Raw genomic sequence first — 21,252 nt, forward strand, 5'->3', positions numbered from 1 at the left:
CCGGTATTATCTTTGTAATGCAAGGTTTGTAATATACAAAGTATGTGTTCTATCAAAAAAAATAAAAAATAAAAAATAAAAAGTAAAATACGAAGTATGTATAATGTATTCATGAAAACATGATTTTATGTTCTTTTGGGCTTTAACTTGCTTACTTGGACCAACAAAATACGCCAAATTTGTGGGCCAATATGAATTTATTTTCCGTTTAATCCATATTTTTATACTGTGACATGTTCATATTTTATTATTAAATATTCATTTTTATGACGTGTTCATATTTTATACTAAAAATGTTCATACCATAGGCATGATCCACCTATTCTAGATACACCAGGGTGTGCCATATACGCCCTTAACATGAAGTACCATAAGTCCATAAAACTTTGGGTTACCCTGTTGGGCTAAGGCTAAAAAGCCTATTGTGGAGCAAGTAGTGTAAATGTAAAGTCAAATAAGAAGTGCACATTTTTTTTTTTTTTTCTGAATCAAGAAGTGCACATTTTGATATTGGGAGAAACCCAGAAATTAAAAACAATGGTGCAGCAACTCCTATCTTCTTCTTCTTCAAACTTCTCCATTGGAGCTCAATTTCGAAATCATGGACCAACTTCTCTCCCTTACCTTTCTCTCTCCTCTCATAACTCCATTATCACTAACACTACCCAATTCAAGCTACCCAGAAATTGGGTATCCCATGTTTCCTCATCAAAGCTCTCACTTTCTGTAAATTGTCGTCAATCCTCTGAATACTTTGATAAATCTCCTCCTAGATTTTCTCCCTCTTATTCACCAAATCCTTCAACTACTTCTTCAGGTAAAATTCTAATCTGGGTACTTGTCTATTTGTGTTTTTGGATTTTTAATGAATGTTTTACTGTTTTCCTGAGGAAGTTTTGGTTGAAATTTGGGTATTTAAGGGTAATTTGAAATGGGTATTCTTCCAATTTGTCTCTGAATTCTTTGATTTTTCTGGGTTTGTGCTCTATAGTTGCATGTTTGCTTCATTTACTCGTTTGTTTGCTTCAATTGGTTGGAATTTGAGTAGTTTACCTGGTATATATTGAGGTAGTGATTATTGCTTTGTTGTTCAGATATGCTGATTTTTGAATAATTGTTTTGTAAATAAGTTGGTAATTGAACACATTATAGATTAATTTTGTATTGTAGTAATTGGGATTTTGATGTTGAATTATAGGTTTTCCACCTAAGGTTTTTGTGGGGCATTCCATATATAAAGGGAAAGCTGCGCTTACCGTGGAGCCGAAAGCTCCAGAGTTTGTGCCATTGGATGTATGCTACGCCATGGACTTTTGGTTCTTCTCATTGTTGTATACTTGTATTGTTCTATTTATTCAATTACAGAATTTTTTTGCAAAACTCAAGTGTTTTAGTTATAGTCAGGCGCATTTAAAGTTTCGAGGGAGGGTTACGTGCTGCTTCAATTTGCTCCTGCTGCTGGTGTTCGTCAGTATGATTGGAGCAGAAAGCAGGTGAGATGAGACAATGACATATTTTCGTCTAATAATCATATCTAGGGCTCGTATTATTTGGCAACTCAATTGGATTGTCGATAAGAGTATACTTTGTGGACCATCATATGAACGAGGGTCATGTAATATTTCCTAGTGGCTTCTAGAATTTGAATGTTTAATTGCATATCCATATCACCAATTTCACCATATGTAACAAAAGGTTTGACAACTCCTATTCTTGTGAACTTATGAGCTTTAATGCAAAGGCGTGTTTAAAAATAAACGATATCGTGTTTTTATATAATGTATATGGTCTTTTTTGTTTTTCAAGTTGATGCGTTTCTATATACTGAAAAGTATTGCAATTCTAGGTATTCTCTCTTTCAGTGACTGAAATTGGAAGTGTGGTGAGCCTTGGTGCAAAGGAGTCTTGTGAATTTTTTCATGACCCAAACAAAGGAAAAAGGTACTATATTTTGTTAAGGATGCTAAATCTTTATGATTTATATAATGCTGCATTTGGTTAATATTGAAAATTGTGAAGTGGTGGTTGGAGAGAGAATAGTTTGGATATGGATGTTTACCTCACTGCTTCATGAACATTCATCCCCTTATTCTTTATATTGATTTGTCTTTCGGCTGCCTCCCAATCTGACATTCAGTACATATATGAAATGTGTAACCATTTTTATGTTGCTTAAATTTTCTTATCGATGCAGCTTCTAATTGCTGCTTCAAACAATTAAATTCTAGCTCTACAGATTGACAAGTTCTGAAATAGCTCTATGTGTAGTATTTGACACAAGTTATTAAGCTCCTACTAAAGAACAATTTTAAGTGAAAAATTCAAGCTTTAGTACTGGACTATAAACTCTCTTTTTTTAACTGAGTTCAATTCTGCAATAGAGTCCACCATGCTAACATTGTCCCTGTAAAGTGGAATCCTATTGATTTATGAACTCTACCTTGACATTGCCTGCTCTAATGTTTGCTTTCTTACCTATGTCCTAGGCAACACCTAGCTGACTCATAGTTGTTAAATTATTGGAAATATGAACTACTAGCTGCAATACTCAATTGTTGAGTATCTGTCACGTGTCACAGAAAATTGAACACCCATCTTATCCTGCATTCCTGCCTTTTGAGGCTGATTAACCTGTTAGGTATGCTAATGATCTGCTCCAATGCCAGCTTATTAATACAACTTTCTTAAAGAAATGTTCCATGGACTTTTAGAATGTTGAGGCAGTCTCTAATTTACACTTTTTCAGTTTTAGGTTACACTGGACAAGCAAACAAAACTCTCTCGAATTGCTCTTCTTGTTTATTGTGATTCAGTGAACTATTTTAAAGTCAGTGCTTTGGCATCATGGATTAACGAAACTATCCTCTATTCCTCTGTGCAATTGTTGGGATAATGCTCAAACAGCCTCTTCGAAATTATTGGAGTAGGGTTCATATATATACATGATGATCCCCCTTCCCTTGTGTAGGGTGGTTTGTATTGGTATAACTACAGTAGTGACTGATTTGGGTGTGGGATCTGAATCTTTCTTTTTTAATTTATTGATTTATTTTTATTTATTTACCTCACGAAAAGATTTGAATGATATGTTGTGCTATATAATGTTGTGTCTTCAAGGGTACCACTAAAATTTCAAAATATTATACAGGTGTGTATAACTGGTTATGATTTGAACGTATATATGCAAAAATGAAGCATCAATGCTTGAATAATTTAAGACCATGCCTTGACGCTTGTTTAGGGGACCTTTAGAAAAGTTTGAGCTGCAGCTGTACAAGCTAGAGAGACATGTGGAAAGGATGCAAGCCACTTGTGACAAACTAAATTACTGCTTCCTCATAGTTTTAAACTTATAATTTATTCTCATTTCTAAATTGATGAAATTAAACCTATATCTAGCACTTCAAAAAAAATGTTAGGGAGTTTTATGACTTCTAGTGGGGGTACTGAATCATATTTAGGTTGACCATTTTTTGTGCTTGTGGTAAGTACCAAGTTGAATATGCTGTTGACTTTGAAACCTTCCTTTTCTGTTGTTTGGAAGAGAATGTGCCATCAGTATGGGGGAAGACAAGGTGAAGACTTCCATATCCTATTTCAATATATTATTTAAAGAAGGGTATAGCTCCATGACGGCATGACTTCCTCTCCTATCCTCTGATCCGACCAATTTCCTGGTCGCTTTCTGACCTTGTCAGTTGGGTAGTTGAACAATCAGCTTGTTTGCTCAAATACTGAATAACCTGAAACCCTTAACGCAATTGGTGCTGTTCCCATGTGCTGTTAAGCAGCTATAATGCTATGTAATATGTATACAAAGTTAACTCCTTCCAGCTTTATATGTGCTTGCTAACTTGCTTGGATGATCATTTTATTTATTTTTGTCCTGTTTTGGGGGTGGGGGTGGTTTATTGTGCTAACATAAGAACTTTATGTGCAAGTGCCAGCAGCCACCATTTTGAGTATCAAGTTTCTCATTTTTACAAGTCGTCATGTTTATGAATGATCCAGTGTGTACTTAAAATGTTTTTCCTTTTTACAATGCAGTGATGAAGGCAAAGTAAGGAAGGTATTAAAAGTAGAGCCCCTTCCAGATGGCTCTGGCTACTTTTTTAATCTAAGTAATCTCCTTCTCTTGAACTCTCTGCTATAGTGAATGCTTTGTGCTTTATATTACTCTTTGTCTTCTGTGATTTATTGCTCTGCTTCATCTATTTCTTTGATCTCTACTTGACATGGGGATGGCCTGAAATTGAAAGAGTGTATTTTTTTTAGTTGTTTACTAATCCCTCTCTCTTAAAATTATTGTCATGTATACTGTTTTGGATTTTTGGAAAAACTATCACAATTCCAAAATAGAAACACAATATGGCTATGTACCCCAACATACTACTGTTTCAATATAGAGTGACGAAGTATTTGTTAGATTCTAGGTGCCAAACTACTAGGCAATTTAGCTATTAGCACTGTTAATTTGTTGTTTGAAGGCCTACTTTACTCATGAAATCAGCTGTAAATTTTGAAATTATTAGCTAGAACATACACACACTTAATCCTTCACTGCTAGAGTTCCTTCAATTCAAGAGAACTTTTCTTTTAATTTGAAAACGGAATTTATGTGAATGAATTTTCAAAGAACTAAAGCTGCTCTATTTACATTTTACAATTTACAATCATTAAAAACTAGAGAAGAAACAAGAAAGTAAACTTATTACAATCTATTAGGTGAATATCTAGTAGCAGAATATAATGATGTCGCAGACATGACAGTGGTTGTAACTAACTGCAATCGTTCTTACTGCTGCCTTTTGTGTTTCTTAGCTTGGATAACATGTGGGATGAGTGCTGGACAGACTAGCTGTTTTTGGCCCTGGATCTTCTTGGGTTTGAGCATCCAGTCCAATACATACTAGGTGTGGCTAGAGATCAGATCAGTGAGCTAAAACTAAGCAGAGAAAAAGAAAAAAATAGAGGGTTATTAGAGAGAGAAATTGTGCAGAAATGAACAGAAATAAGAAGATAAAGTTAATAGACAGGAAGCAGAGTAATGATTTTTATTTGAGAGGCTCACACATTCCCTTTCGACACAGCAACACATACTGTATATTACTGGATGCCTTTCTTTCACTCTCTTTTCCCTATTTATTAGGAATATCTGACATTTTCTTTACTACCTTTCTTCGTCCTGCCCTAGAAATCCCACACTGAATGTGCTAATCCCCGAAAGATGTTAGCAGAATTTAGACTGAATTTCCTCAACTGCCCTTCCTTTTTCGCATAGGTGACGCACAGTAGCAAACATCAGCTGCTTCAGGTGGTAGGGTAAAGTTATTTTAGATCTCACAATGGACAAAGGCAAGTCCTCCAGTTTAATTGTTTCAAGGTTATGGTTCACTGCTAGAAGGTCCAGGTTGGCACCAGTGTGGAAATTCAATTCATTCTTTAACTCTTGCTATGTATGTTAAAAAGAGGGAAAGAAAATTATCAGCTAAGTGAAATCTGTTAGTGTAATTGTCCCTTTGCAATACTTCAGTCCACTATGCTAATTAAAAAGCTTTTTCTGTGATTAAAACCTTAACTGCTAAAGCTATTCTTAATTGTATCCAGTGTCTGTAGATTACTAATACTACCTGTCTTTTTCCAAAAAAAAAAAAAGAAAGATAGGTGTCTGAGATCCTTTGAGGTCGCTTGTGACTTTGAATTTGTGACACAAATCTTCTCTCATGTCTGGACTATTTTTACATATTGGTTTTCATTGTGTCTCTTATCTTTTGAGCCTATGTTGCCAAACCAAAATACCTTCATTCTCTTTCATTTCTGTTAAATCCATGTGGTACACTTTAGGTTTGGAAAAAGTTTCTGCATGCCATGTCATATTGCGCGGCACCAAAGTTCATTACTTGGAATATGGTATGCATAGTTGATGGTATTGAGGATGTTAACTTGTAGTTCATCTCTATGTTTTGTGTTGATTATAATCTGACAATTTTCACGTCTACTTCTGAAGTATTATTTAAGCTTGTCGTGAGTTCCAGGGTTGCAATTAACTTCTTGTTATAAGCACAGTGCACAGTTAGGATACATTTTTTATAAGGAAATCGTGGCAGTCTGTTTTAATTCATGTTTTCGAATCTTGAAACTTGTTTCCTAGATTGTTCATGCCCTGTTATTGGAGGTTACCCATTCCTGTGGCATATGACACAAAGTTTGTGTTTTGCTTCACCCTGGCAAACTCTTAAAATTAAGGGGGCATTTGGTGTGCAAAGTGGTATGGGTTTGGAATTAGGAATAAAATTAGGTTTATATGGGGTTAAAACTCGATTCTTGATTCTATGTGTTTGGTTTTGTTTGGAAATGAACCATTTTCTTTTATTTGATACCTAAAGGTAGGGAATGAGTCATACCCCTCTTAGATTTCTAACTGATACCGTTGTGGGTTTGATTATGGGTTTATAAATTGAGAAAATTTTTTGAACCAAACACCCTCTAATAGATAATAGCTCTATATGGTTATCTAATAGAATTTTATTTTATTTATTTATTTTTTCAAGACTATCATTCCTTATTCTGTTCTGATATTTTTAATTAGGTGTTCAAAACAAGATTTTGAACTTGGACGAGAATGTGTATATACCCATCTCTAAAGCAGAGTTTGCGGTTCTTGTAACGGCATTCAATGTAAGATACAATATCTCAATGTTCTTTTCTGATCCTTTCATCTCCTCTCAAGCATATTCAGTATTCAGATGCTTTGCCCTCCTAGCTTATGAACTACTTCGTATGTGATTACCGGTCAATCTTCTAGCTGACTTATTAACCCATCATTACTTAATGTGCAGTTTGTCTTGCCATACCTTTTAGGCTGGAATGTCTTTGCCGATAACATAAAACCAGACGACAGCAACCGCATCAACAGCTCAAACACAAGAACGGGGGATTATGAATGGAATAGATAGTTTTCTACATGTTTGAAGGAAAACTAAGTGGTGTATTTAAAAAGGTTCTCTTTGTTGATGGTATTTGAAGATGTTTTAGGTTTTCAGGCTTTATTCACATTTATTCCTTACTCATTATTAGAGACTAGGAACTACTGTAGGAAGTTTTGTGGAGGAGTTTTAACATTGACGGTTAAGTAAAATGGTTAGAGAAAGATAAGTACTCTTCCATTTTTTGTTTGCATAATCAACCATAAGGGCGCTGAACTGAACTGAACTTATTAGAGCTGAACTGATCTGAAATAAATATTATACTGTATAAGAGAATGAAATTAGGAGCTGAACTGAACAGAACTTATTAGAGCTGAACTAAAATGAACTGAACTGAACTTATTAAAGCTGAACCGAAATGAACTGAATTGAAAATAATCGTATGAGAACAGGCCCCAGTGTTTCGCTACAAAAAAAATGCAAATTTATTTCCTTGATCAATTGACTTTAGACTGTCGAATTTGTGTGATGAGTTTACAATAAAAGAATCTTGATGTGTTAGAATGTTTATTGGGGAGACTATGACATCACTTTGACGTTTGACTACTCATCTAAAAGTCGTGGTTAATACTAAGTATGTTTTATGAGTGCAATTGGTAATTTGTTTTTGTTTGGTAGATGGGTAATTAGTTGCGCTTACATTGGTTTCCTTCCTTTTTTATTTTTTTATTTATTTATTTTTTTTTTTTACTTTGCATTTGGTAATTAACGTTTATATTTGGCTTTTTATTAGTTTTGTAGTCGTTTTAGGAATAATAATTATAATAGCAGCTCAACTATCACCTAGAAATAAGGATATTAGCATTATGTCATTAAAAAAGGAAAAAAAAAAAATGTTCGTATAGATACTTTAAGAATGAGGGGGAAGGGTAAGGGATCCTCATATTCCCCATCCTTAAAGTGGATATTGTACCTTCCAACCTTGACTTCAAAGTTGGAAGATACAATCCTTACAACTAGATCAAGCTTAGCTTGGTGTATTTTGAACTTAGGACATACGAAGTAGATGTCAATGGAACTACCATTAATTATGTATTTATATTTATTTGTGTTTTTTGTTTTTGAAACAATTTATTATAATTAGTATTTGACAGTAGATGTACATCATGTCAGTACAATATTGTACATCCAACTACTTTTATGAGACTTAAGTAATGATTGCCCTAATATAATCTCAGTTCTTTGGCTGTGCATGGGCATCTATTCTTGTTACTTCTCGTACTAATATTTAATTCAACTCTATTTAAATTAAAATTAAATTGTTAGTTGTCTGTCGTCTTACTATGTTCCATCGTTCGTCACCCGTTTCTTATGGTTGCATTTTCATCCTTCTCTAATTTCTAGCTAGTTACAAGTCGTACAACCTTTAGCCGGGAACGTCAGAGACTCTGTAAGTTAGGGCAGCTTAGGCGTTTACGTGGTGTTATAAGGGATTTAAGTCATTTAACCCTTATTAAAGTACAAGTACAATTCTTACATTGATAAATCATTTTTTCTTCAATACTCCGATAAATTTGATTAGTTTAATCCATACATCAAAAGACTCAAGAAAGAAGAAATTAAATTACAAGGTTGTCATCATTAACTAATTATTTGGTAAAGTCCTAGAAGCTAAGGTGATATGATAGTGAGGGATAGGGATAACTCAAGTGGTTAGAGCTTCCTTCCCGCTTCTTGGAGATCTTGGAATCGATTCTCACCCTCGCCCTGGCCTTGTGGCTCTCTAAACACACACACACACACACAAAAACAAAAAAAAAAAAAAAAGCTTAGGTGATATGATTGACATCGATAAATTGAGGCATCATATCAAAGATAATGTAAAACCTTTATAACTTATTATTTTGAAGATTAAATGAAAGCAAAATTCTTGATTGAGATAGAGGAATTTTGAAATATATGAGTCATTTGTTTCAATTAAATTACTACTTTGAATTAAGTACAAAACCGTATACTATCATAAGATAGATAGTTTCATGGAATAAATGAATATTGCTTGTTAATGACCACATATTGTTGACTTAATTGAAATTCTATCCATCTTATGCAATGAGACAATGGCTACCTAGTAAAATGATCTTATTTAAAGTAATCATATTTACTTGAGTAGATAATCGTAAAAAAAGATCCAGTCACTTTGTTACATAGACTAATTTTAAAATATGTACAAACTTAGCTTATGTTAGTTATGTATACAAGCAATTAATAATGACGTAAATTAGATTAAATTACTTGAAAAAGTTTATACAATAAACTAATTTAATCTGAAGATTCTTTATATATTTTCAATTTAATTTTGCAAGCAATTGATAATTAATGACATAGTATGATAACTATATGGCGGCAAGAAGTTGGACTTAAATTTAAAGTATACAGTACTAATATAATAATATCCTTAGAAAGTTAGATATGGTTTTTGTCACCCTACCATTAGCTAGGTTAAGGTCTTACATCAATATATTCAGTTGTCAACACTTTAACATCATTAAGTTTTACTTGATCATCCTTGATAATTTATTTATTTTGTAAAGTATGTCATGAAATAAGCGTTCAAATTATAAATGTAATAATACTAGCCTCCAAATTTGTGTGACTATAGCGTTCAATCAAATTCACCAACCAGCTAAATACTTTGACTAGGCTTGTCAATTTGCTAATTAACATGGTGAACAATTTGTTAAAAAGGAAATTGGTACATACAACGTCAAGGGTTGCATATAACTACATAAGGAGATGAAAGTGAAAAATTAAGTTATATCAAATAATCCATAAAAATAAAAAAGAATCAAACGACACTTAATTTTCTAATGCAATATCCATATTATTTTTTTGGGAAAGAGGAACCTGCAATATGGTTCTATTTCTAAACACACGTTCAGAACCATGAGAATTGGGAAAGTATAGATAAAATAATACTCCCTCCGTCCCTTAATACAATGCCTCTTCTCTTTATTATGTGATGAATAAATGCTCAATAGAGGCAATGTATTAACGGACGGATGGAGTACTTTTTAAAGGATAGATATGCCGTGTCAAGATGTACAATTTGAATTCAACCTATCCCATATGCATGTACTACTTGTTCATTTAATTTAAGGTATATAATTTATTTTTTAGATTAATGATGTATTGTTGCACATTTATGACTAATTACAAGTCCTAAATCAGTAATTAATTATTCTAAAGGTCAATGAAGCACATGAAATCTAGCTTTTAGATGTCTGATTTCAGCAATCCCTGGTTTATTTGTAAATTGTAATGTCAACTATACAGTTGGGTTGTAAGTTGTAACGTACATGTTCTGTCCTATTTGTATATTACTATATATGTTGTAGTCCAATAATGTACTCATAATTTATACGAAGTAGTAAGAAAATTATGTCTGGCATTAAAAAAATGTGTTAGCTCTGACCTCTAGTCTTATGAATAGCAGCCTGTAAGAAAGAATTCTGGAGTAGGTTAAACTTCTTAATTTATTTGATTTTATTTAATAAAGCCATTTATTAATGTTTACTACTTCGTAGTTTAGATCCCGTGCAATACACGACTTTAAACAAACACATTGTGAGATTTGTTTATAATATGGAGAAAGAAAGTTTTCTACTTCGTTAATTTGCTGCATACATAGACACATAGTTAGTAATTTCTATTGTAGCATATTACTTGTAAAATATACAAACACATTGTGAGATTTATTTATAATACGGAGAAAGAAAGTTTTCTACTCCGTTAATTTGTTGCATATATAGTTAGTAATTTCTATTGTAGCATATTACTTGTAAAATATAAAAAAAAAAAAAAAAATCACAATGAACATTTTTAAACATCAAAACATTAACATACTTAGCTTGTAAAATAAAAAGAACTCGAAAGGGACAAATTAAAGGATAAAGCATACGAAAGGTTTATTAGATAAAAAATAAAAGTGGTTCTAAAAAATAAAAAAAAAAAAAAAAAAAGTAAAAAAATAATAAAATAATAAAATAAAAACTAATGACATCATCATAGCAAATTGGTGGGAAAAAAATTTATGTCAAAGTAACGTGTACAATTTTTAGAAGGAATGTTGTCAGCAACATTATGTATTTATGTTGGACATTTTGTGAAAAACTACCTTATAAAACATTTTTTTTGTGAGAAACTACCTAATAAAAAAAATGTTGTAAGAAACTACCTTATAAATGGGTAAATGTTGTAAGAGACTACCCATGGTCAAAAAGTCATCGTTGACTTTTATTTTTCGGCTTTGATCACGTGACGTGCCAATTAAGAAAAAAGGAGAGAAAGGATAAATTAAAAGTCACGTGATCGGCACGTGATGTGGTCAACGCCGGAAAACAAAAGTCAACGGTGACTTTTCGACCAATGGTAGTCTCTTACAACATTCACTCTTTTATAAGGTAGTTTCTTACAACATTTTTTTTATTAGGTAGTTTCTCGCAAAAAAAGTGCTTTATAAGGTAGTTTTTCACAAAATGTCCATTTATGTTTTAGTATTAGGGCCTGTTCACATTTATTGAATTGAGCTGAACTGAACTCAACTGAACTGATTGGAGCTGAATTGAACTGAGCTGAAATAAAAATTTTATGAGAGAAGGAAATTAGGAGCTGAACTGAATTGATTGTAGCTGAACTGAACTGAACTGATTGGAGCTAAACTGAACTGAAATTAAGTAAATTTGAATATCCCCTTTGTTAATAGATTTGAGGGAAGAGTAGGTTATGTGCTGTATAAGTTAATTTGGATACATAGGGTGGTATTAAATTGGTAATGTTCAAGCACGAATCAATGTAATATGAGCAAGTGTCAACATTAACTTTTCTCCCTTAGCTTATTCACAGTGGTTGTTACGTTGTTTACCATCTTTTTATGATTACGTAAAAAATATTTAATGATTAAAACTTCATATGTTTAAATGGAGGTATATGTAAAGTTGCTAAAATGCTAATTAAAATATGATTCAAATAGCACTCCACTTATAGATATGGCAGAATAATAATAAGATATAGGTGAATTGTGAATGATATATTTTCCAAAAATTGTATTGAGGGGAGTAGATCTAGATATGGAATGGACAATACATAAAATAAGTAGAGATTTTAAATATGAATTTTTTTAAGTATACCATACTAAAAGTTGCTCGGAATTAATATCATAATTATTATCGGTGTCAAGAGAGTATATGAAATGCAAGGGAGGATGGAGTATGTATGAAGTAATAAGAGTGGCAAAAGATTGAGTAGAGTATGGCTAGAAAACATTAGGTCAGCTGACTCGTCAAAAGAGGGAGGAAGAATAAGATTTGATTCAATTTTATGCATTCAAACCTAGTCTAAGGCATGCATTGCGTGAATTTGATTGAGCAACTAACCCTAAATTACAAAATAATTCACTTAGACCTTTCCGTCCACCATGCATCCAATGAAAGCTTGCCATGTCACCCTCCAAATATAAAAGTACGCTGACATGGCTTCACTTTATTGGACAGTAATTGGGACCCACAAGGTCATCCACAAATTCAAACATTGATAATTAACGAACAACGAAAATGTTTCGGAGGCTTAAACTTTTGACCATGTTAATTAGTTGGTCCAATTCTTTGTTTTTTTCTACATAATTTTAAAGATCTAAACATGTAATATAATTACGAAGTATATAATAACGATAATTAAAAAAAATTATAATAGTGATAAACAAATGTAAGAAAAATTATTTGACCTTTTCATTGGTAGGAGAAGTCCATTGGTGAGTTGTGCATGCAGAAAATGGGTGTCCCACTGTTCCTCCTCACTCTCTCCTGGCCTCTTAGAAGCAATTGTTGACGTTGAAATCAATTTTTTATACAATAAATTAATATTCTTCAATTTTATTAATAAATATTCCGTAATATATACTTCGTACTCGTAGTATATTAAAAAAAAATATTTTACGTGTTTCCAAAAAAAAAAAATATTTTACGCAATAATCAATAATTTTCTATAGTGTCAAGCACGCAATTAGCGACAACCCAAAATCATAAGAATTACGGTATTATTGTTAGAAGTATAATTCTACGCAAGCATTAATAACTTTTCACTGTCTCAAATTTGATTATGTCTATTCGGCTATTGTTAAACGCAGGCCTGGGCCGAACCCGCAAACCAAGAGAGAGAGTCCACTTTACAAGTCCAAGGAGGTTCCATCCCAAAACCATATGGCAATAGGAGGAGTAGCCCCTTAGCCTTATAAAGTGTTTAACTCTCTCTTCTTTAATCAATATGGGACTCTTACATGTGTTACTTGGTGGGATTTACTTCAACAGCTATCTCGAGGGTTTGGATATATATGGAGTTTTAACTTAATTTTATACTTTCAGACGTTTGAACCAGTGAATTGTATGGACCTAGTTACAAATAGGTCAATTCTAATTAATCAACTTATCTATCTTACCTCAACATACAAACTATTAAATTTATTTATTTTTAAATGTTGAGATATATATGAAATACTATTATCATTATTATTTTCAAATAACAAGTCAATATTATGCTTCATTTTGGTTGTGAGAGTGAAATGTACTAGATGGTTAAAGTTGACTTTTCTTTGTTTCCATAGCAAACGAAAAAGATAAGGTCTAACACCGGCAAGTAGTTTGATTTAATTGGTTTAGTATAAAAGTCAAAAATAAATGAAAACTTCCCTTTTGAAAATGATTATTTGACTATGCTCCGTACATTTGAGTCTATATATATGCAAATTAATTTGCAATTGGAACATATTATGAAGCTGATTATCGAAGACAACGTACTTCAATCTCTCGAAAGATTAAGGTAAGAGTTTTAGAATTTGATGATATCCTGTTTTTAACTTATTCTTTTTGGTACCGGTATGATGATCTAGTCTGGTCTAATTAAATTGGATTGTGCCTACCTAAAATATTTAAAATTTTAGTGTAACTTCAATTTTTTTGCTTTGTTTTTTGATTTTTTTTAAACACAATTTTTATTGTTTAGGAGATTTTCTTTATAGAGTATCAGACTAGATAAAAACTTACATATCTTTTTTGTTACATCTATAAACCAGTTTATGTTAATAAGTAATCAATGATGTCAAGATAAGTAGCAGCTGTCATATTGATATTGGCAGTATATGGTCAACTACTCTATCTTGATGAACATTATTTTATCTACGCATGAAATAAAAATCTAGATCTTTTTAAGTGAATGGTGACTATATATGGTTATTTAAGTTGTATGTATTTTGTATACTTTAATTGATTTAGAATGATATTTACAGCTTAAAGTGATGTATGTACTAAGGTTAAATTATTCTTAGGTGAAAAGAGAAGGGTTAACATACAGGTTCTACATGAATTTAAATCATGCTTTATATCATATGGATTAGGTACATATAGTGATATAAGTTTTCACTTAGTTTTTTCCCTCCTAATTTGGATGATGAAGCTTATTGATTGTTGAAATGTACTCCCTAGAGAAACAATAACGTGAGATATTTAGAACTACTAGCTAGATCCACGATCCACTTATCTCGAGTTCTCAATCACCAAGATCATATCCCTACAATTACTTTATGTACCACCAATAATTTAGTATACTAAGTAATAAGAATCGGAATATACAATAATACATCAGTAAAAACTATCCGTATTTTATTTACCAGGAATACGGTTGAAATATTTTACTCTAATGTTTAATCCCAAAAAAAAAAAAAAAAAAAAAAAAAAAAAAAAAAAAAAAAAAAAGAGAGAGAGAGAGATATATAGAAACTCTCCCTTAGCTTTATTCTGCTCTTAGCACACCTAGATCATACCTATATATGTGAGATTAAATAATTCATCACACGCATCTTGGATCAGAAAATTAAATACATGTTTTTAATTCAAGTTTACAAGATTAGACTTCAACTAGTTGCAAATAATATATTACTCCAATTATTATTATATTAGTTGCAAATTGTATTATTTACATACTCCATATCATTAATTTATTCCATACAAATATCATTGATTAACGAGTCTGTCAAAAAATTCGACTATTTCTGACCTATATTAAAAAATGACATGAATCTTTTGTATGTAAGAGGCCCCCACAAAGTCAACATAAAATGGTCATGGATTCCTTTTCAGAACAGCTATACTATATTAATATAAACTTTCTTCTGATCATGTTCTAATCCAATTTCTTCATCTGTCATTAATGTCAATTAATAAGACTGATTGAATCTATTATTTATACTAATTATAATTATCTCGTTGGTTAACCACTCTTATTCCACGATCTATTTAGCTTCCTAGAGTTGAATTATATAAATAATTTTATCCTATAGTCCACATGTGCTAGCTTAGCTAAGGTAATTATCATTCATTAATTTGTTGGGAACTACTCTAATCCATCTTATTTTAATTTAAATATCTTCTTTTAATTGTTATGGGTAGTCGACAAAAGGTTGATTTACTATATATATATGATAAGATATACAAGTATATATATATCATTTTGGTTGTTCTAAGTTTATATTGATATAGTAATTGGCCACTTATATTACTATATATATTTATACATTAGGTTGTCCTAACTCACAATTGTGTGTATTGTAGTTTTCTCATACCTAACAGTAAATAAGAGATCAAAAATGGAGGCCGAGCTTAGTGATTCTTCCATCTTCAATAATGATCAAGTAAGTTACGTAGATAACTTGTTACTTTTCATTAGATTATCCGTTGTCTCTCTTAACATCGTATCTAGATGATCTAATAAATGGAGAGAATCCTTAATTGTGTGAAATTATGTCATGCTTTGATGTTACTATGTGTTATATGAATTTTACTCATGTTTTTTTATTTGTGCACCTTACTATTTATATAGGATGAGCTTTTGAAATCAGCCAAAGCAAAGATGGGAGAAGTAAAGGAGGAAAATGAAAGATTAAAGAGGCTATTAACGAAAATTGTGAAGGAATATCAATCTCTAGAGAAGCAAATTTCGTCGATGGATCAATCTAAACAATCAATAGAGACAAAATCATCAAGCAACAACAACGATGAAGATAATGATCAAAACCAAGAGCCCGAGATGGTTTCTTTAACTCTTGGTAGTTGGAGCTCTAATAAGAAACATAGTCATGATAACAACAATAAGAAACAAGAAAGTGATGATTCTTTGAATAAAAGAAGAAAGGTAGAAGCCGGAGGGTTAGAGCTAGGTTTAGATTATTGTAAGATTCAGCATAACTCTACGGCTAGTGCTACTGATTCGATCAAGTATTCGAGCTTGGAGAACTCGAACAAAGAGTCTAAGGAAGATGAAAACGTCGACACATGGGCTTCTAGTCATCAAGATCTTAAGGCAAAAGAGAACACAAGTTCAAAAGAAGTGGATGATCAAGAGAGCTTGCATCAACCACAAATGAAGAAAACTAGGGTTTGCATTAGATCAAGATGTGACTCTCCCACGGTTAGTACTTAGTACAACAATTTAAATTCACAAGTCTTAAATTTCGACAACCATCTAAAAATTTACACTACATCAAAATGATTTTTTTTCCCCATGATATACTTCCTTCATACCTTTTCTTTCGCAACATGAAATTAAATCATTTAAAAAGATATGTTACAATTGATAAAGAACGGAGGAGAAAGAACGGAGGAGTTGAATTGAACTATTGAAATAAAGTTTATTATGACCTCCTAAGAATTTGACCAAATGTGAAAATCACCCCCTAAACATGTTTGTTTCATGATGAATATAGATTCATGACGGATGCCACTGGAGGAAGTATGGGCAGAAAATCGCGAAAGGAAATCCTTGTCCTCGAGCATACTATCGATGCACAGTTTCTCCGAATTGTCCAGTTAGAAAACAGGTAATTAGTCTTATTTCAATCTTAGCTTAATCAACAAAGTCCATGATCCACTTTATCAGGCGTCAATGAAGCCTTTGACCTCCCCCCAATACCTCCAAGAAAAAAATCGAGTTTTATTTAATTACAACTTGTTATATAATTGAATTTTATTATTACAAGCCGAATAACAACTTGGATGTGGTCTTAAGGTCTTTTAAATAATGCATGCTAATTTATACTTTACAATACTTCTCAATTCTAACTCAACATGAATTTTTTTATACGTTTGGTTGATCCAATATGAATAAATACTATTTAATCATTAATAAAAATTTATTGTTTAGACTTCCATTTATCTATTGGTCAAGCTTTTTGAAGGAGTTAACATTTTATAAACAATTTTATAAACATCATATGACTTGATATGTTTTTATCGAGGAGATTAGCTTTGAAATAATTGTAAGCTAGACTACTGCGCCCTTTAATTTATTTAATTTGTCTACAATTAATTGTCACCCTATCTCAATTCTTCATAAAACATATATGGAGTATGTGATACTTTATAAAAGTTACTTAGTTAGTCATTTGTCACTTAATTTATATAGTAGCATATTCAAAAAAATATAATCATTATTTAACATTTATAAACTAAGCTAGCACCATTACTACATTAGATAGTAAAATGCAACACTCTTTTAGAAGTCATCTATCATTTCTAAATTAATATGGAGTACTTAGCTTGTATATACGATGACACTTAGTTCTAGGTTTGTGCGATAAATTATTGAGTAATTTTTTGTCCTAAAAAATAAAAAAATAAAATACATAGTGAGGCCCATATCATCACTATTGATTAAAAATTTCCTAGTATATCTCCAATAAAATGTCCTAATACATTACTCCCTCGGTCCCTAAATTACATTCTTATTTCTAGCATTTATTCCTCACATAATAGAGCAAATTAAAGTATGAATGTAATTTAGGTACTAAGAGAGTACAATAATGGCTATGAAATTAAGCAACATGCATGATCCATATTTTTTTTTTATTTTGTAAAATTGCTTATATAAAGTTATCACACGCTTTCCTTTTAGTTTACTTTAAATCCATTCGGAAACGACAAAGCCTCATTGATACTTTAGGATAACGAACGGTAATAACCTAAGAGTTAGGTCTTAGGTGTACATTTTATCAGTTTTGTTCATTTGGAGAAATTTAAAGGGAGAAAATAACAGCATAGACAAAGAAAAGCACTCATGAATTTTTTTTTTTTTTTTTTTAAAAAAAAACCTATAACATTAAATGTACTGTTATGCTGATTGATTTTTCAATTTCTTATGTAGGTACAAAGATGTCCACATGACATGTCAATCTTGATCACAACCTATGAAGGAACTCACAACCACCCACTCCCTCTCTCCGCCACCGCCATGGCTTCAGCCACCTCGGCTGCAGCCTCCATGATAAAGTCCAATTCCTTAACCTCTCAAACTCCAACCCTCACAAACCCTAGCCTAACCACTTCATCTCTAGGACTTCATTCCACAAACTTCATGACCACTTTCAACAATAACCCTTCCTTAATCTCAGCCTCATGTCACAACTCACACCCTACAGTTACCTTAGACCTCACTGTCCCGAACTCCGGCTTCTCCTCCTTTGATTGGTTATCCTCATCCTCATCATATTCTTCTTCTAATTCAGCTAGAAACTCTAGCTTCCTTAACTTTTCGTCGTCACCAGCTTCATCATCACTCCCTTCATTAGACTTCTCTACAACTTCTTTACCAACTAGTACTACTTGGGCTAATGGCTATTTGTTACCCTACACTAATAACAATAATAATACAAGAAATAATATTATGTACCAAAACCCTAGCAATAATAATAATGCTCAACAGTCTTTGAATGAGACAATAGCTGCCGTAGCTACTAAGGCAATTGCATCAAACCCTAATTTCCAGTCAGTTTTGGCAGCAGCAATCTCATCGTATGTTGGAAATAATAAGGCTAACAATGACCAGAAAATGGCGTCGTTCCCTTCGAGTGGTGCCTTGCAATCCACGGAAAGTGGCCGGAGCTTGGCATTGTTCCCTGCTTCATTGCCCTTATCGACGTCGAAGAGCAATGCTTCTGTAGGTGCAGGTGCAAGGGATCATAATGGGTGATGGTTGGGATTGAGTTCCATAATTATATGCTTAATTGGTGTGCATTTGGCATTTAGCTTTTAACCCTTTATTTATTTTTTGTGTAGACTTTTTTTTTTTTTGGGTGATCCAAAACTTTAAAAGTACATAAACATACTTCCTTTTGTACAATTATGTTTCACTAAATTAATTAGATGATTTTTCACTATTTTTGCATAACTTCCAACTCTACTATGTACTATTGAATCGTCTGAGTATCTCAAAAAAGTCTTATGCAAAAGTTAGTTAATAAGAAAGTTTGGCCACATGAATTAAGGTACTGTATATATGAAACTCCGTAAAATTTGACCACATGAATAGTAAATGTGAAAATTATTAAAAGAACACATGGAGTACATATATAGATTTGTCAATTGGTCAGGGTTGGTTTGGGTCATTTCAAGTCATGGGTTATTGGGTCGGGTCACTTTAGGTTTTGAGTCAAGAAATGCTCAATGCAACGGGTCAGGAACACTTTTTGTATTTAATTTATTTTTGACTAAATATTAAAAAATATTTGATTTTTCAAGGTGTTTTTTTTTTTTTTTTAATTTTTGCTATTTATTTTTCAATTTTGTTAATTGAACATTCTTACAATCTTACCAATATCTTTTTTTAGTCATTACAGTGTTAATACTATACATAAGTTAAATCGTCACCAAAGCACATACATCCAATTCCTAGCTAATCAAAACGATAATAATAAGATTGAAAATGAAACCTATAAACATTACTAACAGAAGCTAGCATTAAATATATGGAGAGAATATTGCAACAAAAAAAAAATGTAGAGAGTACTATCATATTCTTGATGTCACTCAATTATCACTTCAAATCATATATTTTATTGACGTTGTTAATATTTAGGTGTAAATATTTTTTGAATATGTAAATAATACTATTTCATTATAGAGTTGGATATCATTTCTCTTACTTGACTTAGAATTTACAGGTTAAACGAGTTTTAGATTATATATATATAAAAATAAAAAAAATAAAAAAAAAAAAAAAAAAAAGTGTTTAAAATCTACAAAAACCGGGTAGGGTTTGGGCCGAATTTAATTTGCAGGTCAGGTCAAAAATTTATATCATGATATGTCTGAATATACATAATCTGGAATTGAATCTTCATATTGAAACAAGATTAATACCTTGATTTGGACAAAACAGTTGATAAGTATATCTAATTTACATGGCGTACGTATATTCCTTCAATTGACTTCAGTAAGCTTTCAAACGTGACATTGCGGCTTTTGCATGGCTCTGATTATATTAAAAGATTGACCAGTAATTTGTTATGAAAACTATGTTACCTGTCACATAATTGGCTAGATAACATGCTGAAATTAAATACCGAAGCATGTTAGAGAAGAATAGTATTACCTCCATTTGGGATGTATAGTTAATCAGTCACATGTACTCTACTAATCATCTGTGTTTTTTAACACGGTGTAAGTATTTTCTATACAATACGTCAACATCACCTTTAATCACTTATATTTCTCCTAGTTTGATTTTTATTATCCCCTTAGTTTATGACCCCCAATCCAAGCATGACCTTAATTATATTGCTGTATTTTTCCAGTTTACATCTGTTAATGCACGTGTATTTCAATCATTTATATCTCTAATTATCTAATTCAGACAGGATTCACACCGGTCCGGACAGATAATCTAGAATTTAAGACCCTACATTTCTATGCATATATTTCTTTATTACAAATTATTAAGGAGAGTCAAAATGAAATGAGTACACAAAAGTTAAAGGAAAATTTGCGTGGAAGGTCCTTTTAAGTGGTCGGCCTTGTAAGAAAGGTCATTTTATAAAAAAAAAGGTGGCACAAAAGGTCCTTATATCATGTTTGGGTTGTGAGGAGGGTCTTTTGACCATTTTCCGGCGTTGACTTTTTTATTTTCCAGCCAAAAAAAGTCACATCTAAGTTCTCTCTTTTCTCCCTCCTCTTTTCCCTCGTTTTCCCCCTTTTTTCCCCCTGTTAAACCCTAATTTGTGGAAACAATTAACACCAAACTTCAATTGTAATCCCGTAAATTAAAATTGAAGGCTATTCAAAGTAATTCAAGGCTAATCCTCCCCATAATGAGAGAAAATAGGGAAAAAAGGGAACTTAATAAGTCACGTGCTTTACACGTGGCTTTTTTGGCCGGAGAATAAAAAAGTCAACGCCAAAAAATGGTCAAAGGACCCTCCTCACAACCCAAACATGATATAAGGACCTTT

At 32.1% G+C, this 21,252-nt stretch overlaps 2 protein-coding genes across 2 annotated transcripts; both read left to right on the forward strand.

Annotated features, from left to right (window-relative positions):
- The first annotated feature begins 462 nt into the window (after positions 1-462).
- On the forward strand, positions 463-7,166 carry LOC145601595 (single-stranded DNA-binding protein WHY1, chloroplastic-like). The gene is made up of 7 exons (XM_081657640.1): positions 463-817; positions 1,199-1,293; positions 1,401-1,493; positions 1,847-1,941; positions 4,048-4,121; positions 6,590-6,678; positions 6,840-7,166. Exons 1-7 carry the CDS (start codon positions 538-540, stop codon positions 6,954-6,956), a joined length of 843 nt encoding a protein of 280 aa, XP_081513766.1. The 5' UTR covers positions 463-537; the 3' UTR covers positions 6,957-7,166.
- An 8,452-nt stretch (positions 7,167-15,618) lies between these two features.
- On the forward strand, positions 15,619-19,212 carry LOC145600809 (WRKY transcription factor 72A-like). The gene is made up of 4 exons (XM_081656673.1): positions 15,619-15,663; positions 15,852-16,439; positions 16,735-16,848; positions 18,171-19,212. The coding sequence occupies exons 1-4, from the start codon at positions 15,619-15,621 to the stop codon at positions 18,993-18,995; spliced, it is 1,572 nt and encodes a 523-aa protein (XP_081512799.1). The 3' UTR covers positions 18,996-19,212.
- Positions 19,213-21,252: the final 2,040 nt, after the last annotated feature.

This window comes from Chenopodium album, chromosome 21 (genome assembly GCF_948465745.1).
Source record: "Chenopodium album chromosome 21, dcCheAlbu1.1, whole genome shotgun sequence".
Taxonomy (NCBI): Eukaryota; Viridiplantae; Streptophyta; class Magnoliopsida; order Caryophyllales; family Amaranthaceae; genus Chenopodium; species Chenopodium album.

Excerpts from the sequence above, each read along its gene's own strand:
- LOC145600809 (XM_081656673.1), top strand. The coding sequence starts at position 15,619 with ATGGAGGCCGAGCTTAGTGATTCTTCCATCTTCAATAATGATCAA. Across the intron at positions 15,664-15,851 it reads CCATCTTCAATAATGATCAA|GATGAGCTTTTGAAATCAGC; the intron begins GTAAGTTACGTA and ends CTATTTATATAG. Across the intron at positions 16,849-18,170 it reads ATTGTCCAGTTAGAAAACAG|GTACAAAGATGTCCACATGA; the intron begins GTAATTAGTCTT and ends TTTCTTATGTAG.
- LOC145601595 (XM_081657640.1), top strand. The coding sequence starts at position 538 with ATGGTGCAGCAACTCCTATCTTCTTCTTCTTCAAACTTCTCCATTGGA. Across the intron at positions 4,122-6,589 it reads TGGCTACTTTTTTAATCTAA|GTGTTCAAAACAAGATTTTG; the intron begins GTAATCTCCTTC and ends ATTTTTAATTAG. Across the intron at positions 6,679-6,839 it reads TTCTTGTAACGGCATTCAAT|TTTGTCTTGCCATACCTTTT; the intron begins GTAAGATACAAT and ends CTTAATGTGCAG.